General features: G+C 32.9%; 2 protein-coding genes across 4 annotated transcripts; one reads left to right on the top strand and one right to left on the bottom strand.

Annotated features, from left to right (window-relative positions):
* The first annotated feature begins 7,832 nt into the window (after positions 1 to 7,832).
* Positions 7,833 to 9,953, top strand: LOC129309205 (ribosomal RNA-processing protein 14-C). 2 transcript variants are annotated; one of them, XM_054950639.1, is made up of 2 exons: positions 7,833 to 8,050; positions 8,601 to 9,953. In XM_054950639.1, exon 2 carries the CDS (start codon positions 8,601 to 8,603, stop codon positions 9,642 to 9,644), a length of 1,044 nt encoding a protein of 347 aa, XP_054806614.1. In that variant the 5' UTR covers positions 7,833 to 8,050; the 3' UTR covers positions 9,645 to 9,953. The 2 variants fall into 2 exon arrangements, with proteins under 2 accessions (XP_054806614.1, XP_054806613.1); XM_054950638.1 differs by lacking the exon at positions 7,833 to 8,050 and having other exon boundaries at positions 8,595 to 9,953.
* A 380-nt stretch (positions 9,954 to 10,333) lies between these two features.
* Positions 10,334 to 13,612, bottom strand: LOC129309203 (probable folate-biopterin transporter 8, chloroplastic). 2 transcript variants are annotated; one of them, XM_054950636.1, is made up of 2 exons: positions 12,690 to 13,612; positions 10,334 to 12,006 (listed from the first exon to the last, which is right to left on the bottom strand). In XM_054950636.1, exons 1-2 carry the CDS (start codon positions 13,174 to 13,176, stop codon positions 10,853 to 10,855), a joined length of 1,641 nt encoding a protein of 546 aa, XP_054806611.1. In that variant the 5' UTR covers positions 13,177 to 13,612; the 3' UTR covers positions 10,334 to 10,852. The 2 variants fall into 2 exon arrangements, with proteins under 2 accessions (XP_054806611.1, XP_054806612.1); XM_054950637.1 differs by having other exon boundaries at positions 10,334 to 11,995; positions 12,690 to 12,891.
* Positions 13,613 to 21,750: the final 8,138 nt, after the last annotated feature.

The following is a 21,750-nucleotide window of genomic DNA, read 5'->3' as shown; positions in this document are numbered from 1 at the left end:
AATTATAAATTTAGAAACTTTACGTGAAGTGAAATACATGTTTGCAAATATGAGATTTTGAAATTTTTTTTCTAAATCCTATGTATAGATGCATGTATGTGCGAAAGTGTATGATTCAATATGAAAATGACTGGTTAAGAATAAATTATATGTATGGCTATTTGTTAATTGTTGAGCATAATGTTTGGCAAGATTATTGTGAGAGGGTAGAAGGTCACCCTAATGTTGATCAAGAACATTATTTGAAAATTTATATGGTATACTGGCACCATGAAGGCTTTGGTCCACAATTCTGTTATTGTTTGAAAGTCCCAATACTATTTAAGATAGATTGGACATACGATATGTAATGAGTGTTCTAAATTAGGACTTAGATCATCACACTAACCATAGATAATCAAGGACTAACTCCAAAAGATTATCTTATAAGAGATTAACTTAAACAAATTCTTAACATGTATTTTCACAAATGATTCAAAAAAAGGGATCCTAAATCTTTAAAATATTTCAAGAACTCATATCATTCAATTAAATATATACGAAAGCATGATAAAGGAAACACATTTCAACATGGGAGAAAAACTTCCTCCTTTATTTTCTCTCTATGCCTTACTCCACAATAGATATATTTACAGTATAACATTTGACCACTCAAACCCTTCTATAACTGACAATGGGACACCAATATCTCAATTATATTTATCACGATGACTATTACCTAATCATCATACTCTATATATCATCTATTCATCAATAACCCATTATATGCATGAATTTTTCTTTTCATTCACATATAATTATTATCAACTACTCACCCTTAGGCATCAGAAACATAAGGGAAGATAATAACAACATTTAAGTTCTCAAATTAAGCAGATAATAACCAGTTTCACTTGCACAAATATTTTAGCCCATTAATATAAAACAAGCATCAAATAACATTCCTAAATGTCTAAAATACATTTTCACCCAACACAAAATTCATAATGCAAGTAAATTTAGAATGTATTATCCTAGTTGGCAATATCAAAACTAATATATATATATATTAAAATAAAAAGAGAAAGGCCTACAAAAATGATTATTATCACTTGACCTAATGCTCATTTCCTTTGCTCTTCCTAGATGAGCTAGCTTTTGTAATATGTTAAAAGAGAAGGTGAATGCAACTACTCAATAACCAAGGTATATTTAAGTTATACAAATGCATGATAATTAATCATAAATACAAGTGGCTAATAAGTTCATCAATATAACTATATAGACAATCATATCAAGAACATGTTAATTACATTAACATCTAACTCATGTAAATAATCTCAAATATAAAGTCAAGTATAAAATTGATACGATTGCCCATAAGTACTGAATATTCGTATAAAATTGGCACAAATAGCCACATATACATTATTCACATATTGACCACATATTCTCATTTCCACAATTACAATCATATTCTTAAACATAGCCATCAATCACTTAAATGGCATGATAATAATAATATGCATGATCAATCTCTTCTTTATATTTCCTTTTATTTTTTCTGACATGAAATCCTTGGGCCAATAACCGAAAGGGATCGTCCATGTGGTGAGACTACTTAAGACTTTAATCATATCATGAGAGGCTATTGGGCTAGAATTACCTTACTCACTTATGAACATGGTTTCCCCCAAATCACATACTATGGGATGTCATACACAAGATTAGCTTTACCTAAAACTTCAGGTATGCCACTAGGGTTAGGTCCCTTAACAAAAACAATGCTACAGTACCTTACAAGACAAGTAGCAGCTATAACCTCTAGGATTATCAGTTGATAGCCAAGTATTATATGAATTTTACTCAATTACTAGCTCTTTTACTAAGGTGAACTCCCGTCATATGATCATGCTCATGAAAAATGAATTTCAAAAACTCATATACATATAGTTTGCAATTATCCCACATGCTCATCAACTTTCTTAGTCAACAAGCATCAAGAATCATCATATTTCAATCATGTCTCTTACATCAATTTTTATATTACCACAAATCATGTTAACATCATATAAAACTCAACATGCTCATATTCAATTTATCACTATGCATAACCCACAATTTATAATCAAGAGCATGCATATCATCATCAACCATCAATCTCATTACTCATATTAAGTCACAATTAACTTGGTCACAAATTACAAGGTCTCAACAAAGCCACAATATGCATTACAAATAATAATTCAAGATTTGGATACACACGCACGCACGCACACACACATATTAATTTGTTTTACAAACATAAATAATTACTTAACACACAAATGTATAAAATAAATTTTTCTTGGTTACCTCAATCTTTAAAAAGTTAAAGATTATCTTTCAAATTACAACACTTTCAAAGCTTTTCAAAACTTGATTGGTGCTTAATAACAATTAATCTACATTTAAATCATATCATAATATGTCAATAATATTATTAGCATAATTTTCACTCATATTTCAAAACTTAGATATTTATATTGTTTCATTTTATTTTTTTAAGACCTTAATCTTAGCATCTTGAGTTTTAAAATTTAATTTTATATATTCAAACTTATCTACTTAGTTCAATAGCCTCTATCACAATAATTTTATTAAAATCTGACTAAAATCATCATTCAAACAATTTTTTTAATATCAAAATTTTTCTTTTTATTTCAAAAAATCGCACCTAAAAATACTCAAGAATTGCAAACTTAATCTCAAGTCTAGAATCATTATTTTATAACCATAATAATTTATTTCTCATTCCAAATAACTATCTAAATATCAACAAATCAATTTATATCTTTACATTTAACCAAAAATCTATTCATAGAGATTTAGAGATAAACTTAAAGGCTTCAAATTCTAATTTTATCAACAAAACAATACTCTAAGATATGTATTATACTACTAACAACTTCAACAGTCATATTTATTCATAAAAAAGTCATCCCTCTTTCAAACCCTAGGTTTTTAATAATTGAAAATTTAAAACTAAAGATGAAATATGATTAAAAAAAATATTCAGGACACTTACTTAATTTTAAAATATTTAAAATTTTATTTAAAGTATTCTATTATAAAGGTCTATTTTCTAACTAAGCTCCCTTGTCACCGGCGATGTCGCATTCTCTTGTTCTCTCTGTGCGCACACGAAGAAATGAAAAGAAAAGGGAAGGGAAATGAGGAAAAGAATTAGGATGTGTTGCTTTTAAAAAAAAGCCATGGGTCCCACATGAAAAAATTCACATCTGTTTCTTTTGTTTCATTTAATACACATTCCTCCTAACATATGGAAATCGTTTGCCCCACCTCTTTATTTCTTTTTTTGTATTTTATAATCATTTTCCTTCTTCTTCTTTCTCTTCTCGTTTTTTTTAAATGATATCACACACCAACACGCACATACACAAACGGATGAAATCCGTTCGCAATTTTTTTATTTCATATCCCTTGTCTCTTTCAATAAATAATAATAATAATTTTATTTTCTAAAAAAATTATAATTTAGGATTTGGATTTTATTCTAAATTAAATTCAATAATAATTCCCTAACTAAAATTATTTATTTCTAAATACTCTTCCAAAATTATTCATTTGCCATTGATTAACTTAATTAATCTTAAGTTAAATTTTTGGGATGTTACATGATATCTCGGGTATTCATGAAAAGGGGGAATTTATGGTCTATAGTTGGTGAAAGCACCCTTGGCCGCAGCTACCTCCTATGATTGGTGAGCTTAAGCTAATCTAGTCACATAGATTCGATTTTATCGAATTGTCAACTTATAGATTCAGTCAGAAAAAATAAGGAGGATATAAGACAGTGTGTTGATCATTCATATCTCTATTATATAGCCATATGTGTGTGTAACTGGATATATATATATATATATAGTATATGTTTGAATGCCACTTCACATACTCACTAATTGTTCTATCGAATTGTTAAACCACATATTTAGTCAAAGGAAATAAGGATGATATAAAATGGTGTATTGATCATGCATATCTCTATTGTATAGCCATGTATATATGTAACTTTATATGTATATATATATAGTATATATTTTAATGCCACTTCACATATTCACTAATTATTCTCACATATGATTAGTTTGTTTAGATTATTTAGTTATTGAGTCCTTGACTCACCCTGTGGTTACATTTTACAGGTGAAGGCTTCAATGAAGGCAAAGAAAAGGAAGGTGCTACGGAGAATTGAGGGACTTGTGTGTGTGTATAGTCTTCTCACTCTATCTTTTGGTTTTGTAACAAATTTATATTGAGTATGCTAACTTAAGATCATGTGTTGTTTTAAGCTTACTTGCATGAGAATTGTTGTGTAAAGGTGGGTATCTCTGCCTGAAATGTTGTAACTATAATGAAATTGTTGCAAGAGACTGAGATATTAGTACGAATCATGTTTTTATGTTGATTATGTGCTGGAATGACCATGAGAACATTTAAATGTAATTTTTTATCATCCCTTGAATTTATTGTGAATTTGGAGTTTTGATGGTCAATTTATGTTTGAAATGTTATTGTTATGGCATGACTATTTAATTAGATTGTTTGTGATCTATTTGAGTTAGTTCAAGTGATTGTGAGATTATTGGCACTAGGTTGGTGAGTTGGAATACCCTCGTATGTGTTTTGAAAGGGAAATGAATAATTATGCGTTTGGGTATCTAACTTTTAAATGGTTAAGTTTTTTGTTGTAAAACTGGTGCCAAGAGCTAGGTGACTTAAAAAACTATTTGTGGACACTTGAATCGTTCAAACTAAATGTTGGATAGCAAAATGGTGCGTCTTGAAAGTTAGTCTCAAAGTATTGTCATGATAGCAGGGATGAGCAACAAGAAACCTAATTTCATTTTGTTTAGTTGCTATTGAAGACACCACTGTCCAAGTAAATTCTGCATTATTGAAGTGAGAAGTCGAGTTGCTCGATGTTGATGATTCTGTTATTAATTATCTTGCTTTGGACCATATGCTTGAGGTAACGCAATCTTTTAATGGGTTGTCATGCCGTGGGGGCTTGATTCCATATCTAACCATGAGCTTTGCTTCTTTCTTCAATCAATTTCATCTTTAAGATTTGCCTTTGCACTCTCCAATAGTAGTGGCAATGGGAGGTTGTCAACTACTCGCTTCATTAGCCACTGTTCCTACATATAATTTGGCTCCCCTAAGGCAATCTGCATTGATTCACATTGCATATGATTTCATTCTAAAAATTCCAACATAACTACCTTTTAATGGGATTATAAAGGTACCATTATCTTCATTTGTTCCTTGTTATATGCTTATCTTTTATTCTCAACTTGAGTTTCAATATCAATTAAGAGGTGTTGGTTTTGATATGATTATGATTTTTGTCTCAAGTGATTTACAATTCTCTGACCTTGAGGACAAGGTCATTGTTTTGTCGGTGATATAATGTTCTACTGAGCTCAGCATTCTTGAGAATTTGGATTGTGAGGACAGAAACATTAGGTTGATAGCATTTGGGAATCACCACTATAATAGGGTCAATTATTTTTGTAGTGATGCTTTAAGTGTTATAACTATGATGATTGATGAGATTGAAGTTGAGCAACAAAATTCAACTAGTTTGAGTGTTCAAATGGTCTTTAATCTTGGTACTTCCTTCATTGTTCATTGCTCTTCCACAATTTTGCACAATACAATTTCTTTTGAATACTTAAAGGAAGGGTTTCAACTTTATGGAATCTGAGCAAATTGAGCAAACACCTAAAGTGAGGCATTGACCGGACCACATTTCAAGTGAAATTTGCTCAATTTATTTCATCCCATAACATTCAGCTTTGTGGAATTTCATGACCATAAAGGCTAGATATATCAACATTTTAAGAAGGATGAACATACAGCTATTAACGTTGCAATATTAACTAGATTTTCATTATATGAGATTGCTACCAAATTCAATATGCACTTTCTAAGCCTAAAAATTGTTGCCTTCATTCTAAAATGCAAACTAGGTATTTGTTACATAGTTGTATTACAATATTTGCCTTATGTCTATATTATCAGAATAGGTAACCATATTATATTTTAGTGTTTGACCCTGGAGAGATTCAACAAGAATGGAGCTCAAATGGACATTTATTAGCTCCTTTATTTGTTGTAAAAGAAGCTACAAGGATAGCATTTATTTGTATTAGGAATGCGGGATGCCTCATTCAGTTCTCTACAACTTAGCCCCATGACTTTTAAAGAATTTTATGTTTTGTATAGGATAAGAAATATCAAGGTCTTGCTACTCGATATATTAGCTATTATGGGTTACCTTAATTTTGTGCATTATTGTCAAGGCGACATGTCAACTCCGTCTGCTAAATTTCTTATAGCTGCTACAAATTTTTTAACTTTTGAAAGGGGCATAATTTCTTATGGTTTGTCTTCCACTCTTTCTCGACACTATTTCACACATAAAGTAAAAAAGTGTAAATAAAGAGAAATTAAATGAATTTAAATTTGTTTTTGAACTTGACAATCGAGGGTGGATTCAATGAGAGGAGACCCAATATTAAAAGAAAGGAGTAATCTAAAGGATATTTAATTTGGAGGGAATCAAAAAGATGTGCACCACTTTCCAATTGTTCTTAACCTTGTCTGACCAAGTTTTCACTCACACTGCTCCTCCATCAATGTCATCCTTCACGGCTACTTGATCATCGCTTTGTTTCTTTGGTTTTTTGATTGTTTGGTTCTTTAATGGGGTTGTCTTTTTCAAAACTCATACTTCAAATTACTATTGCTGCTTCGTTAAATCTGTCCCTCATAGTTGACCACAGCATTTTGAACTCTTATGTTTTCTAAATTATTCAAAGAAAGGAAGAAGAAAGGGTGGCTTTTTTTTCAAAATTTCTTTGTTTAAGATAATAAAATTTTGGTCAAATGATAACATTATTAAATGAATAAAAGATTTAGCTTGGTCTTTCAAGCACATTTGCTATTTGGGATCAATTTTAGTTCTAATTAAGTCCTTTTCATCAATTTTTCCATAAAATTAATCTACAGTTATAATATAATGTAAAATAAATACAAAATATTATGCTAATATTAATTGTGTCAAACAAGTTTCTTTATTTTCTAGTCTCAAAACATGTAATATCATTATTAAATTAATTCATATTTATAATATAATATTAAATAAATATAAAATTTATGCTAATAATAATTAAGTAAAGCAATTTATCAAACAAGTTTTTATATTTTTTAGTTTTAAGATATAGTTTTCCAGAACAATTATTCACACAACTTTTTTTTTTTCAAAACATGTTTTACATAATACCAATTTTTAATACAATAAAATAAAAAGAATTCCAAACTAAGTTTTTTTGTTTCAAAATTTAATGTTAAATCTCATTCATAGTTTGTTTTTCTAGCTGATACTAAATAAGAATTTATTATGCATAGCACAATCTATTTGGAATAATTTTTTAAACCTTAAAACTTATATAATATAAATTAATATCAACTACTTAATTAATTTTTTTATTATTAAATGTGAGTTTTTTAATATATTAAACAATTATGATAAAAAAAGCAACCAAAATTATTTGGGGATATATTTAAAGTTATTTAAAACTTTAATATTATTGAAATAAAAAATATTAAGAAATAAAGAAATAAACAGTAGCTTTGATTATTTTTTTATTAGAATATATTAAATAAATTAATGTTAAACGTTTGTTAATTATGATCTAAATTATTTAAATTAATTTTTAACCAGAAATTAGTTAAATTATTTAGCAATTTTGAATTGATATAATCCAGTGCGGCAAGGTAATCTATAGAGTGCTATGCCTCTGCACTGAACTCCGCGGCCTTCCCCTGAAACCCAAACCCTAGAGTTTGTGCTGCGGCTGCCAGCGACATTCGTCACTCTCAGTCTCGCAATCTCGCAGCCAGCAGCCTTCAGCGTTTAGTCTCTGGCGTCAGTGTGTTCTGTTCGCCTTTAACTTCTGGTTTTAACTTCGTTGCAGCCTTCAATTCGCCTTCGCAACTTCAGGTTTTATTATTATTATTATTATTATTTGTTTCTTTGTTCTGTTTGAAAATCGGCCCTAGTCACTGGTGATTTTTCTTTTTCGTTTTTGCTCCGCCGTGCTGTGTTCAATTTCCTTGCTGTGCTGTGTTCATTTTTTGTCTTAACTACAGCGTTAACTTTGGCCTTTTTTCCCAAAAAAAAAAAAAATCTCTTAATTGCAAGTTACTTATCAGAACTAAGTGGACATGTATAAGTTTGGCGTGGCTTGATAAATATCGATCTTTTTTCATTTTTAGTTGGTTTTAGGCATTGTAAGCCGCTGGTTGGATAAACAATCTATTCAAGGAATTCTGGATTTCTAGCTTTGTGGGTCTTGGGAAAAGCATTCTAATTTCCTCTAATTCTTCCTTTAAAATCTAAACGAAGTAGTACTCCATTGAGTTCACAACCCATCCTGTCTAGCTTATATACGCCTTTTAGATTTTCACCCAAGATTGCTTGTATATTGTCTTCAGAATATGCCAACCTTATGATTTACACTCATTCTTCCTTGTCCATTGTTTCCATGCAGATGAAGAAGAAAACGCAGAAGTCTTTGGAGGAGACCAATGCAGCTCAAGATTTGCAGTCTATCATTCAGCAGCATAGGCTCTTCTTTGACAAGTTAATTGAGCTTATACCAGCGAAGTTCTATCTACCAATTGATGACGAGAGGCCGTGGTTCCAGGGTCTGAGCAAGGCTGAAAAAGCTGCAGCTAAGAAAGAGACAAGGGAAAATATCAAGAAATCTAGAAGAGAACGTTTAGACCCGGACAAGCCTAGTGCAACAACGCTTGACCTGCTTAAACAAAGCTTGGACAAAGAAAAATTGGAAGGGAGTAATAAAGAGCAAGTGGATATGAATACTTTAACATCGGGCATTGAAGGTGATGATCGGTCAATGACATATGAAGAACTTCGGCAAAGACTTCATCGCAAAATTGAAGAGTTTCGGGCAAGTCGTAACTGTGGAAGTTCCAATAGAGAAAAGAAAAGGGAAGAGAGAAATGTGAAGAGAGGATTTCAGAATAAGAAACGTAAGAAAGACGATGGGAATGAAGGAACTAAACCTAAAACTGATGATCCAATGGAAAAAAGGAAGAAGGATGCTGTGGAGGCTTCAAAAGACCTCTTGTTTGGTCATATCAAACTCGATAATGAAGAAAGGCATGGGAAGAAAAAGAGAAAAACGTCAATACATAAGGAAATTGAAAAGGCAAAAAAACTAGAAGAAGCGAAGAAAGATCCTGAGAAAGGTGAGGTAATTGCAAAAAAGCAATCATGGAAAGCAGCAATGGATAGGGCCGCAGGAATTAAGGTTCACGATGACCCCAAACTCCTAGAGAAAAGCTTGAAGAAGGAGAAGAAGAGACAGCAGAAAAATTCAGAGAAATGGAAGGAGAGAATTGATACCAGGGAGAAAATGAAAGCAGAGAAACAGCAAAGAAGATCCGAAAATATAGCTGAGAGGATTCATCAGAAGAAAATGCGGAAAATTGCAAAGAGGGAGAAAAAGCTTATGCGGCCTGGTTTTGAAGGTCGCAAGGAAGGTTTCATCAATGAAGTTTCTGGTTAACGTAGCTTTATGAAAGTCAAGCTTGCTGATTTTCGCTAGGTAATGTTTACTTGTTGCTTGATATTTCATGGCTTCTTGTGCCTTGACTAGCATCAATTTCGTTGGTCTTTTCTATATGTTTACCTTGAAACTACCTAGTATTATTATTGAAAAGGGATTACTTCGGGGGAAAGGATGAAAAGGATTAAACAGCAGGTTGCTTCTTAGATTGGTAGGTCAAGGTAGTTATTGGAAATGGAATTTCATTGTATGAATTATTCATTTGTTTAGTGAAAAGATGAATGGCACGATAAATGTCATTTACTAAAAGTAGTAATGAATTAAGGCGATCAAAGCTAAACATGTTTAATAATTTAAGCGCTAAAACATAAATTTAGTCAGATGTTACCAATTGCCATTACTTCAAGAGGGCTTGTCACCTTTACTAACCGTTGTTTTCATCAAGTCGTTCTTTCGTTTTCTTATACCTCTGTTTTAGAAAATCTAAAAGGTTGCGTTTTGAGAACTCAGGAAGCATGTTTAATTCGATACTAGAAGAGTCAAGACTCTGGTTGCTTGAACTCTACCGCCTTGCACAAGATCGTGACAACTAAAATGCTAAGCAACTTGCACGCTCCTCGTATTCATCTCTCTAATTATTATGGTTTTAGAAGTCCTCTGGTTGGCTTGGCCCTTTGCTTTGGAGAGTATTTCTGGAATAAATTAAATCCAGATTAATGAAATAATATGTCATCTCTACATCAATTGAAATAATGTCCGATTTTATGCGTATATTATTCCTAATATTTTCCTCAATGCCGCCGCCGCCGCCTTGAAGCAATGCTCAAAGCATAGAGGTTCATGGATTCTTCTTGTATCGATTGTTGACTAAAATAAAAATTTCTGGGTATCCATCCCTCAATGCATTGATGGAAAACCTCGTCAATTATGGACCGTGATTGCTGAGCCTTCCAGAAAAATCAAGAGGCTGAACGTTGAAATCTGAAGATTTTTGAACGTAGTGGTTAGGACCAGTCTCTGCTCCACAATCAAAAGTGATCAGGTGCTGGAAAAAGATCAGAACTATGCAACATGGAGAAAATATCTGATCAGACATGGTTCCCGCCTAATCTTCAGAAGATCGAAAGAGAGAGGCACATACAAAGGAGCCAATTTTCTTTTCATCTCTCCATGATCAGCACGACTGCAGATGTAAAAATGACCTATTTTCACCTCTGTATCTCTGATTCTCTTTCACGGCGATAACCATGTATAGAACTCAGAACAACTTTTCCAACTCTTCTATGTTTTCGAGTTCTTCTATTCATACCTCTTCTCCTTCCCTTCTCAACAGTAGGTTGAGACATGGGTACAGAATGAATCCATCTCAATGGAACTAGAGCTGCGGCGAATTGTATCAGAACTCCCATGGTCAAGCCTGAGTAATCACCAGAAGTAATACCAAGCAGAGAAGCCAATCCAACGCCAAAAAACCCACTCACTATGGATGACAGACATACAGCTGACGCAAAGAAAGACATGAGAGACCCTTGACAACCCTGTGGGCATACGCTTGCAAAAAACACTGAAAAGGGAAGGAGCTTAAACTGTGCCAAAGTTTCTGCAAAACCAGAGTAGCAAAGGGCAAACACTCCATTGGGAATTCCCAGTCTAAGATTTATCTGATTTACTAAAACCAGATCAAGAAGTAGAGATGCAGCATACGAAATTTGCACTATCCCTATCAGCTTTCTCATTGGAACTTTTTTCCAATAACGATCATAGAGAACAGTCGCTGACAGAAGCATCAACTGGCTAATCACTCGAGAGAGACCAATTACTGAAGGATCAAGGTTTAGGTGCTGTGTCTGATAGCAAAAGATAGAGCCTGAAAGTATTGGAACCATGGCAATAGACCCAACAATCCACATGAGAGGGCGGGAAATGCTTTCCTCACTGATTGCTGTGACAAGATTAGAGAATTGATTTCTGATATCTTCCAAGAACGACTTCCAAGAAAAAGTATGACCTGAAATTTGTGGCAAGCCCAGAGATTTCTCTCTTGTGGAGGAAGAAACTGCAAGTTGAAGAGACAGTAAACCAGAGAAGATAAGAAACATGGTGCGGGGCTGCATGTCCTTTAAGAAGCAACCACCAATAAAGTTGCCTAGGATTCCACCTGCAGCTAAAGCCATGAATGCATATGACTGTAAGCCCCCAGTTTTGTGCTTCTGGCCATACTCTGCCACAAGAGCATCCTTAGCCACTTCTGTTATAGATGCTCCCAGATTGCTGAAAAGCACACAAGCAATTAAGTTGGGAAGTACTTCCCTTGCAGCAGGGATCATTGCCAGAGATCCCCAAGACAGGACCTGCAAAAGAACTGAGAAGATTGAACTAAGTATCTTTGATCAAGATGTATATTCTATTTAATATCACGTTCATTCAGGACCACCGTTTTACTTAAATGGAGTTCATGCTGATATAAAGCATACTCTTCCAAGTTATATGGTAAATGCTGAATCGATGCCGTATGTTCCATAAATAAAACTAATTGTGATTACACCATCCGTATCAGAACTATTTGCAAAAACGTACTCGCAAACATCCGAAAAAAACTAATCAAGCCCTCATTTTTTTCACGCATGCTCCTGCTGTCAGTTCAATTTTTATGGCTTCTAGTATTTGCACTCAGTACTGTCATTTCGACTTGAATATCATTCAAGATAAAGGAAAACTAAATGAAACGATATAGGAAAAAAGTTATATATATAAGTCATAAAAATCCACTGTAATTTGTATTCTATCCCAACCCGTATAGTAATTGGTAGCCGCTCTAATTTATAAGAAATTGAAAATTCAAAAGATAATGTCATTAAAATATGAGAATCCCTTCCTGCAATCTCAAGCTATATCAATTGGTTAGTTTCTTATCGGCCTTCTACAACATTGAGGGAAAGTGAAATACACAAGCAAAAGACAAGTCTAAAAAAGTTTCAGTTTGGTGGTAACCATTAACCAAAGAGAAGAAAGCAAAAGACACAGCATGAAGATATGACAGAGTACCTCCAATGACAATATAAGGTATTCTATGAGCTCCGCCAATATAGATGGCATCAGAGAGGATTCCATAGAAGGGCTTGGCCACCATGGGAAGATTACCAGAGTTCTGCACAAGCTGCAATGTGGAGGGATCCAAGTTAAGATTGTTGGCCATGTGAAAGTTGAGAGCTAGCCATGGAAAGCACCGAAAGCCCTGCACCCAATACCCCAACCCACACAAGAGCGACATCTGTCCGCCGCCAACCTGAGGGAATCCCCTCCTCTCATTTTTTTCAGACACCATGTGGCGTTTCTTTCCTTTGTCGACATTCACTTGATTTGGGTTTATAAAGACAGTGGGTTTGTCCATGGCATTAGGATTCTGACGGTGCTGATAACAAAGCAGAGGAGGCTTAGAGCAACGCAAAAAAAGCGGTTTCTTTGGCGACAAAGAGTGTTTCGGGAAAGCTCCCAGAAATGGGCTCTCGCAAGAGATTGCAGGGTAAACCATCGCTTCGCGGTTGGCGATGAGGAATCTGGGGTCAAATATTAAACTCCGTTGCCCACCAGGTGAAGTTGCATAATGAGAAAGAAAGGATACAGGTAAGGGAGGAATCTAGAAGAGTGTAATAGTGGGTATGAGGAAAAATTAAGATAAAAGAAAAAAGAAAAATAGTACAGGAGAGTAGAGAGATGGAGAGAGTTCTTGCGGCTGCGCCTTAGATCTGGCTTTGTTTAGTGCAGTGTGGGGGCAATTTGGCGAGATCCGGAAGGGCCCTCCGAAAGGCAACGAGCCGGCAGCGCGCTCCTAATTCCGAGGAGATGGGGACGCGTGGGGTCGAGACCATGCTGAGCCGTCAGCATTTTCAGGGAATCATCATTCGCAGGACAGAGACCGCCCGGGATTGTCACTTCCGAATGGATGGTTTCGATCCGTTCATCGCTTTTCCACCAGGGCCGACTTCATCTGCCTCTTTATTGGTAGTAGTTTTTTATCCGTTCAATTTTTAAATAGAAACAAATAAATAAAAATAATTATATAAATCTTTTAATTCCTTCTCTTGTTTTTATTATATAACATTTTTAAATCATTTTAAATAAAATTAATTTTTATAATATTATAAAAAATAAGATATGTTTTTATTTTTATTTTTAATTTTAAATTATAATATAATTATATTAAATACATTCGTGTTAATCAATAAAGGATAAAATTAAAAAAGTAGTTTAATTATTAAAATATAAAATATTTTAAATTAAAATTACTTTTAGAAGGTATTTCCTTTGTCCTTATATATAAAGTATTTTTTAGAAGTTTATTTTATCCTTAAATATAAGTGGCAATGATATTTTTGAGTAACTAGATAATTTTACCCTTGTCTTGAAAAAAGAAATAGATTATTAATTGTATGTTTTTCTTACTACTATCATAATATTAATTATGATATTATTAGGGGTAAAATTAAAAAATTATTGTGTTTTTATATGAGTCCTACTAAATAAAAAATTTTATTGGTATGCAAAATTTGGTTAAAAACACTTTATATATAGGGATGGAGGAAGTATCTTACAAACTGAATTGAAGGGAGTATTTACTACCATATTATATACTATTTAATTTATGGGTTAATAGTCATCTTTGCCTTTAAATTTTACCTGAAGGGTTACTAGGCACATTAAATTCCATTGTGAGGTCATTCTATCCCTTAACTTTAGGAATTTGGCTATCCATGCCCTTGATGTTATTTACCCATAAGTCTCATATTTAAAGTTTTTAATATTTTTATTATAAAATATTCAATAGTAGATCCCATCAAATATTTTTTATATTGTTTATAATAAAAAACTTCTCTCTCCTCTACTTTCTCTCTCTTCCTCCTCCTTTTCTCTCTTGTCTTCATCCTCATCCTCATCCTCAACTACGAAGGGTGCAATAACTCCACTTCCATGACAAAAGTAATTGTGGCTAACGAGGAGGATTTCAAAGGTTGCTTGAGAGTGGTATACCTCTTGATGGCAGTGGCTAGGACTCTAATTGTAATGTTCTCACTCCACTAAATACACTTAATAAATAAAGCTTATGGTAATTGAGGGATTAGTTCTAAAGAGTGATTACCAAGTTTTAATTCAAAAGAAAAGTATCCTAATTTTTTAAATAAAAACAGTTAAAAATCGATTAAAACCTTTCATATCAAAGTAAAAATAAGTTTCGGAAGCATGTGATACCTCAGAGAAGTGAAAGAAGTCAAAAACGATTGAAAACAAATTATGTATTGAAATATAGAGCAATGCGCCATGGAAGATGCACTCTGTGCCATGCGCCGTAGCTCAGGCGCCATGCACCGTGGCGTGTTGCACGAAATTTCATTATTTTTGCTGTCATTTGATAACAGAATCAAGGGAACTTCCAACTAGCCTCGATTCTCCGTCTAACATCCGAATGATGTGATCAAGTGTCTACAGAAAGCTCTTTAAATAAACTAGATAATAGCATTGGTTTCACTTCCAAAACAAGTCACATTAGGAAGTTGGACACCCAAACACAATTTAACCACTTTTCAATACTTTTACACAAAATGAGTGTCCAAAACCCTTAACAAGTGCCAAAAGCTTTTCCTAACACCTGAACCATGTCTAATGGACTTAAAACTATCAGTACAGTACATCACAAGTACTAAAACATCATTATAACTAAAATTCACTCCTCAACCCCATTATAAACATTATAAGCAAAGGGGGAGGTAATTTAACATTGCATTTAACTTAAATCATTCAAAACATGCTCAAAACTTTATTTCTAAACTTGCACTAGTATTTTAGCCCTATAAACATATATATGACAACATACACAAAGGTTAAGGGCTCAAAATATAATTCTAATATTTTCAACAACCAAAATAGTGCAAGTAAGGTAATATGCATTCTAGAATTGGCAAGCTATATACTATTACACAATTAAAACTAACCTAGAGGTATACAGTAAGAATATGCCAATTCCCTGCCTCTGTAGTCTTCTCCCTCTCAACACCAGAGCTAGAACATGAAAAGTATTAAATAAGAGGAGTGAGTCTAGCCACTCAATAACTAAGATTAACCCTACCCTATGCAGTTATATATCAATTATAAAACAAAAACATGTACAAGGAGATCAAATATGTAACGCAAGTCCACATATATTATTATTTATCATTTATCACTTTGTAGCTTCTTTACTCACATAACTAGGTGCATTGTCACCATATTCTCAAATATATGACATGATCCATACTCTTGTGACCTGCCACCACTTAGCCCGTGTAACACGTCATATATTTACTTAGGCAATGATCATCTAACCTTATATCCTTTTTATTTTCTCAGACTAAAATCGTGGACTATAACACTGATTAGGGCTTCGTCCGTGTGATTGGACTGTCCAAGCTCACCAATCACGAGATGTGACCCGGCCAAAGATCACAGGACTCACTCTCGGACCACGGCTTCCCCCATTCTCGAATCCCTGGGATGTCTTATACCCTAGGCTATTCTCCTCATTGAATTGGTGGAGATAGCTAGGTTCTAATCCCTCAACAAACTGTTAGATAGTCCCTTGACAAATAGTAGGACAAGGCTAGAGCCTCTGTGTACCGAAGGACAGCTTAATTATCATATGAATTTTCTCTACTCCCAAATTTCTATGTGAACTCCCGCTACTGATCATGCCATAATCATTTCTCAATTGAGTTTACTTTTTTTTACTTTCATTTACTATTATTACAACCACGTTGGGCTCATGACCTTGCACTACCCAAGTGTGTATTTTCACCTTTTCTTAAAAATTCATTTTTCATTAACAAAAAACTATCTCTATACCTCATCACATACATCTTTCAACAACAACAACATTCATAGTTAAAAATCTCTTGACTTTACATAGTGTACTTTCAAGTCAAAAATAACATTTTTATGCACTCAATAATATATATATATATATATATAGTTTTACATAAAAATCAATCTCATGCATGTAACATTCACTATTCATACTTAACAATCAATTAACATACAACTACTGAAAGTAAAGTTTTTCTTCGGTTACCTCAAATATTTAAGAGGTTAAAGGTTTACTCTTCAATCAATTAGCTTCTAAGTTTGAATTTTTACTCCAATAGGTGACCAAGAACTAAAACTACAATTAACCAAGTTAAATTTCATCAACATAACAAACTTAAACATTTGAACCCTCAATCTCTACTTCTAAATTGCCCAACCTTCACTTTACAAGAGGTGGAACTTAACCATTAGATTTAATAATTACCTTTAGCCCTCAATAGCATTAATAAGCCATTAAATTCTCATTAACGGCATCACAAACTTTCAACCACCCATAATAAATGAGATTTTTAGGTATTTATGGTGTCCAACAACCTAAGACACCAAAACTTATTATATCTAGGTTTAAATACTATAATATACTCTCATTAACTTTATTTGAGTCAACAAATTCAAACTCATAACCTCTATGGACCAAAATCCCACTTTTACTATCAAACCCTAATCATAAACTTATAAATGTGAGAGAAAAGGGGAGATTAATGAATATGATACTTACCTTAGGTGTTTGTAGCCCTCAAAATACTCTCAAAGTAATCCCTAAATAAACATTAGCAGAGCTGTGGCACGCCTCTTCTTTTTCTCCTTTCTTTTCTTTCTTTTTTTGTCTTATTTTGTGTTTGATAAAGTGTAAAAAATGGCCATGCACCGTGATGCATGGTACAGAGAGGTCCTCCCTCACTCAGAGATGGCTATGCGCCACGATGGACGATCTACGTGCTGCGATGTGTGGCACAACAATTTCAACTCTTCCTTTTCTTTTCTTTTTGATACCTAGGTGGTCTGCCTCAATATCAGACTCACAACTAGGGCTGAAATAGCATCAAACATGATTATTAGACCTCTATGGTCACACACCACTTTAATTTACTTAATTACTTTAATTAGGTTTAATTAATCACGAAATTAAAACTTAAGATGTGACACTCATCAGTGTCAACAACAGCTGTGATTTCACCGTCTTAAGCTCGCATCATAAGTTTCCTAAAAAATGAAGAACCAATTGACTTATTTAGCTTCATCCTATCATATGCCTCCTTTAACATAGAACAACCCAACTAATAATCTTATCTTTATTTTTTTTCTAAGTTACTCATTTGTTGCCTTCCACTCTCAATATATATACTAATATAGCTCTTATGCGAGAACACTTTGTTTTTTACTTGAAGAGTAAGGGTGAGCAGGTAAGTTTCACAAAACTCAGTGTTGGAGCCCATAGTTGTTAGAGTGATTATTCTTGAGTGGCTTATAGAGGCTGACTATAACATCCTAAAGAATTTAATCTCTAATTAGTTGAATAAATGAAGTTAGTTAAGTAAATTTGTGTGGTGTATGGTTGCAAAGGGATAGTGGGTGCTATAAGTTGTGATTTCAGCCTTAAGATTGAGTTCAAAATAAGGTCAGGTTGTTGGGGCATGAAAAAGTGATAAAGACAGAGAGAAATGGCTTTATGTCACATGCTGCAGTGCATACATGATATGCCGTGGTGCATGAGCCACCAAAAGGTAAGAGCACCCTCTTTGTACCACATGTTGCAGTGTATAGGGATAGGCATCGCAACACACAATATGTTTTCTACAAAAATAAGAACATGAAACTGATGGAAAAAAAGGAGAGAAACAAAATTGTGAATGAAGGGAACATAAGGAACTCTACTAGGGCTTAGAGTTTGAAAGCATTAGAAGTATTTTGAAACTTCTAAACACTAGAGGTAAGTTCATTAAGCTTAAATCTCTCTTCTCTCTTGCATTTTTTTGATGTTGGGAGTTAGGGCTTGGTTGAAAAAGATATTTTTCAATTTATAGAGGCTATAGGTCTAAACTTATTAACTTAAATAGGGTTAATAGGAGTTGTTTAAGTACCTTAAACCTTAGGAAGAGTAAAGAATGTATTTTCGGTATTTGATAGCCATTAATGCTAGAAAATCCACCATTAATGTGGTGGATGGGAGTTAAAAATGTTATTAATGGTTGTTTAGGAGCTCAATGAAATTGTTGTGATATAATAGGAGTTAATAAACCTAATGGATAGGTCTAAAAAGAAGAGATTATTCTATTGAGAGTTTTAGAAGTGTAGTGATAGATATTGAAAATTATCCAAAAAAGAGATGCTGATGATCTATATTGTGGTTAAAAGTAAAGTAAGCATATTTAGCATCATTCAAGTTTTGTGAAACTTTGAAAATGTGAATCTAAGGGGTAAATTTTTGACCTCTTAAAAGTTTGAGGTAACTAAAAGAATTCTTTATTGTGCTTTTGTGTGTTAATTAATTTATTAATTTATACTTGACTAGTTATACGTGTCTATGTGATGTTCATGTATGAGTAGATCATAATAATGGCATTATACATGCTTGTATTTTGAGTAATCACATGTTCTGAAATGTTACATTATTATGTATCTTATGATCATAAAAGGTAGGAGTTCGCCTAAAAAAATGAGTAGAGAATTGAAATTCACATAGTAAGGCTACCATTGGAGCTTGATGGTTTGCTTGGATTTATTTATATATATCGTTTCACTTGTTCAATGAAGGATTCAAACCTAATTAATTTTTCACTTGTTATATAAGGAAACTAGTTTAAGGAAAATGACACCCCTATAGTGTAAGAGTTGGGAGAAACCGTGAACCACAAGTGAGATAGGGGACCTTAACAGGGTAGCTTTTCACGCATGAATGGCTAGGGTAGTCTCAATTTCATTAACAATCCCAATGTGTTATAACCCACGGTTTCATGTCAAAAGCATAAGAAAGATATAAGGAGGTGTGATCATGCTTATTATGATACAAAGGGCACATGATTGTCTATATTGTGACTCTAGTGATGAAAATCATGTGATTAGCCTTAAATCCATGTGAAATTGTGTTCCTAAGTCATTATCACGTGAGTATATGCTACTATGAATGAAAAATGTGAATGGTGTTATTGAACATGTTAAATGATTCGAGAATGATATCTTTGCCACTTGTATTTAAATTAATTAACATGCATTAGTATAAGTTAGATGAATCTTGATTACTAGGTAGTTGTACTCACCCTTTTCTCTTCAATATTACAGGAGTTAGCTTTTTGGGTTAAAAGCAAGGGAAACAATCCGAGGCTTAAGATTCTATCCTAACACTTGCAAGCCTCATACATTTTGATTAGTATTATGTGTATAATTCAAATGATATTACCAATCAGGGTTGTCCATATTTTTGAGCTTACTTGCACTAGGAGGTTGTTAAACTATATTGTGTATTTTGAGCCTTAGGGTGTATATATACTGATTGTGAAATCTACTATAAGGCCAAAATACTAGTACAAGCAAAAAGTTAGTAAGATTGTGATTATTGTGAAATGATATGATGATTTATGAATTTAAGGCTACCCCTTGTATTTTTATGACAAAGGGTTTGAGCATTAAGAATATGTTTTATATGTATTGTCAGTGATGTAGTGTATTGCACAAGTCTGAAATAGTCTATTAAGTATGGTTTGCATTGTGTTTGAAGCTTTTGACACTTGGTATAAAATTAGGACACCCAGATTATGTTAAAGTGGTGTAAGGGAGTGAGTTGTGAAATAGGTGTCCAATTTTTAATTGAGAAACAATTCAATTGTAAAACTAGTTTCATTAGCTAGAGCTAGAAAAAGCTCTCTGTAGACACATAGATCACCTCAATCGAACATTGGACGGAGCAATGGGGAGTGTCAAAAATTCACCCCTGTTGCTGTCAAATGATATTAGCAATGTTGTCAAATATATGTAATGTGTAATCTATTTTCTCCAATCACCATTAATATCAAAAGCCAAGGCAATCAAGGTCTAACTCAATAAGAACTATTAAGTTTTCACAATTTACAAATGAAATCTCAAGATTTCAATATTTAAAAATACTCTCATACACTATCAATATATTCAAATTAGAGTTTAAAATAGAACTAGTTCAGTGAAGAGTGGCAAAGAAACCACCATCGTTGCCACAAACACATTATGGGGGAAGAACAACACCATTGTCATCCTCCATAATGTTGGTCCACGATGACTTGAAGGGTGTCGAAGAAGATTCCATAAGCAAGAGGCCCAATTCATCCTTACTCTAAGGGTTGCTCTACTATCACACATTGCAGAAGATGATAAGTATGTAAGGACAAAGGGAGACATGAGACATATAAAAATTAGAAAGGAGAGAGAATTAGGAGAGAAAGAGATCAAGGGGAGAAAGAGTGTGAATAAATTTTATAATAAAAATATTAAAAGAGGAGAAAGAGTGAACATCATATAATAAAAAATATTAAAAAATAAATTATGGAACCCACTAACGCTAACAAATGAGAAGAAGATGGTAGGGTGATTGAAAACGACATTGAGGGTCATATTTGATTGACTTTTTAGATAAAGTTAAGGAGTAAAAAGAATGATAATTAACCCTTCATTTTAACTTGAATTTAACATATTTCTCTCCAATAAATCATACTATGTACAAAACTTTATGATTTTATATTAAAAATAAGAATCACTAACACGCCCCACTCCCAGTAGCTAAGCCACATTGGTTTGAGAGATGCAAATGCACTCCCTCACTTCAAAAAAAAATTATAAGTGGGATATATAAAATTTATAAATTTGCATTCTCTACTCTTGATATTTTGCACCCTCTAAATTAAAGGAAAAATATTTAGGCTTAAAAGTTTATTAGATAAATAATATTTTAATGATCTAAATAGGATATGAAGAGCATATTTATAATAAAAGACTATATTAATTTATTCAATATAATTTTTTTTAAAATAAAAAATATGTTAAAATTATTTATGTTATTATAATTTTACTCGTAGTATAATTATTTTTTAAAAAAATATTATTTTTTATTAAATTATTTTATATTTTTTAATTTAAGATTCTTACTCCACCATTGCATAAAAAATGATTGAAATGTACAAAAAATGTGCCATAAAATTAAATCACGACCATTAATTAAATACAATGAACAAAAGACTCGACGAAC

The sequence above is a fragment of the Prosopis cineraria genome, unplaced genomic scaffold (assembly GCF_029017545.1).
Source record: "Prosopis cineraria cultivar Desert tree isolate PC_DT_omini unplaced genomic scaffold, ASM2901754v1 PC4, whole genome shotgun sequence".
Taxonomy (NCBI): Eukaryota; Viridiplantae; Streptophyta; class Magnoliopsida; order Fabales; family Fabaceae; genus Prosopis; species Prosopis cineraria.
The sequence above is the reverse complement of the archived record's forward strand: the minus strand, read 5'-3'. Positions and strand labels throughout refer to the sequence as shown.

Excerpts from the sequence above, each read along its gene's own strand:
- LOC129309203 (XM_054950636.1), bottom strand. The coding sequence starts at position 13,176 with ATGGTTTACCCTGCAATCTCTTGCGAGAGCCCATTTCTGGGAGCTTTC. Across the intron at positions 12,007-12,689 it reads ACCTTATATTGTCATTGGAG|TTCTTTTGCAGGTCCTGTCT; the intron begins GTACTCTGTCAT and ends CAATCTTCTCAG.
- LOC129309205 (XM_054950638.1), top strand. The coding sequence starts at position 8,595 with ATGCAGATGAAGAAGAAAACGCAGAAGTCTTTGGAGGAGACCAATGCA.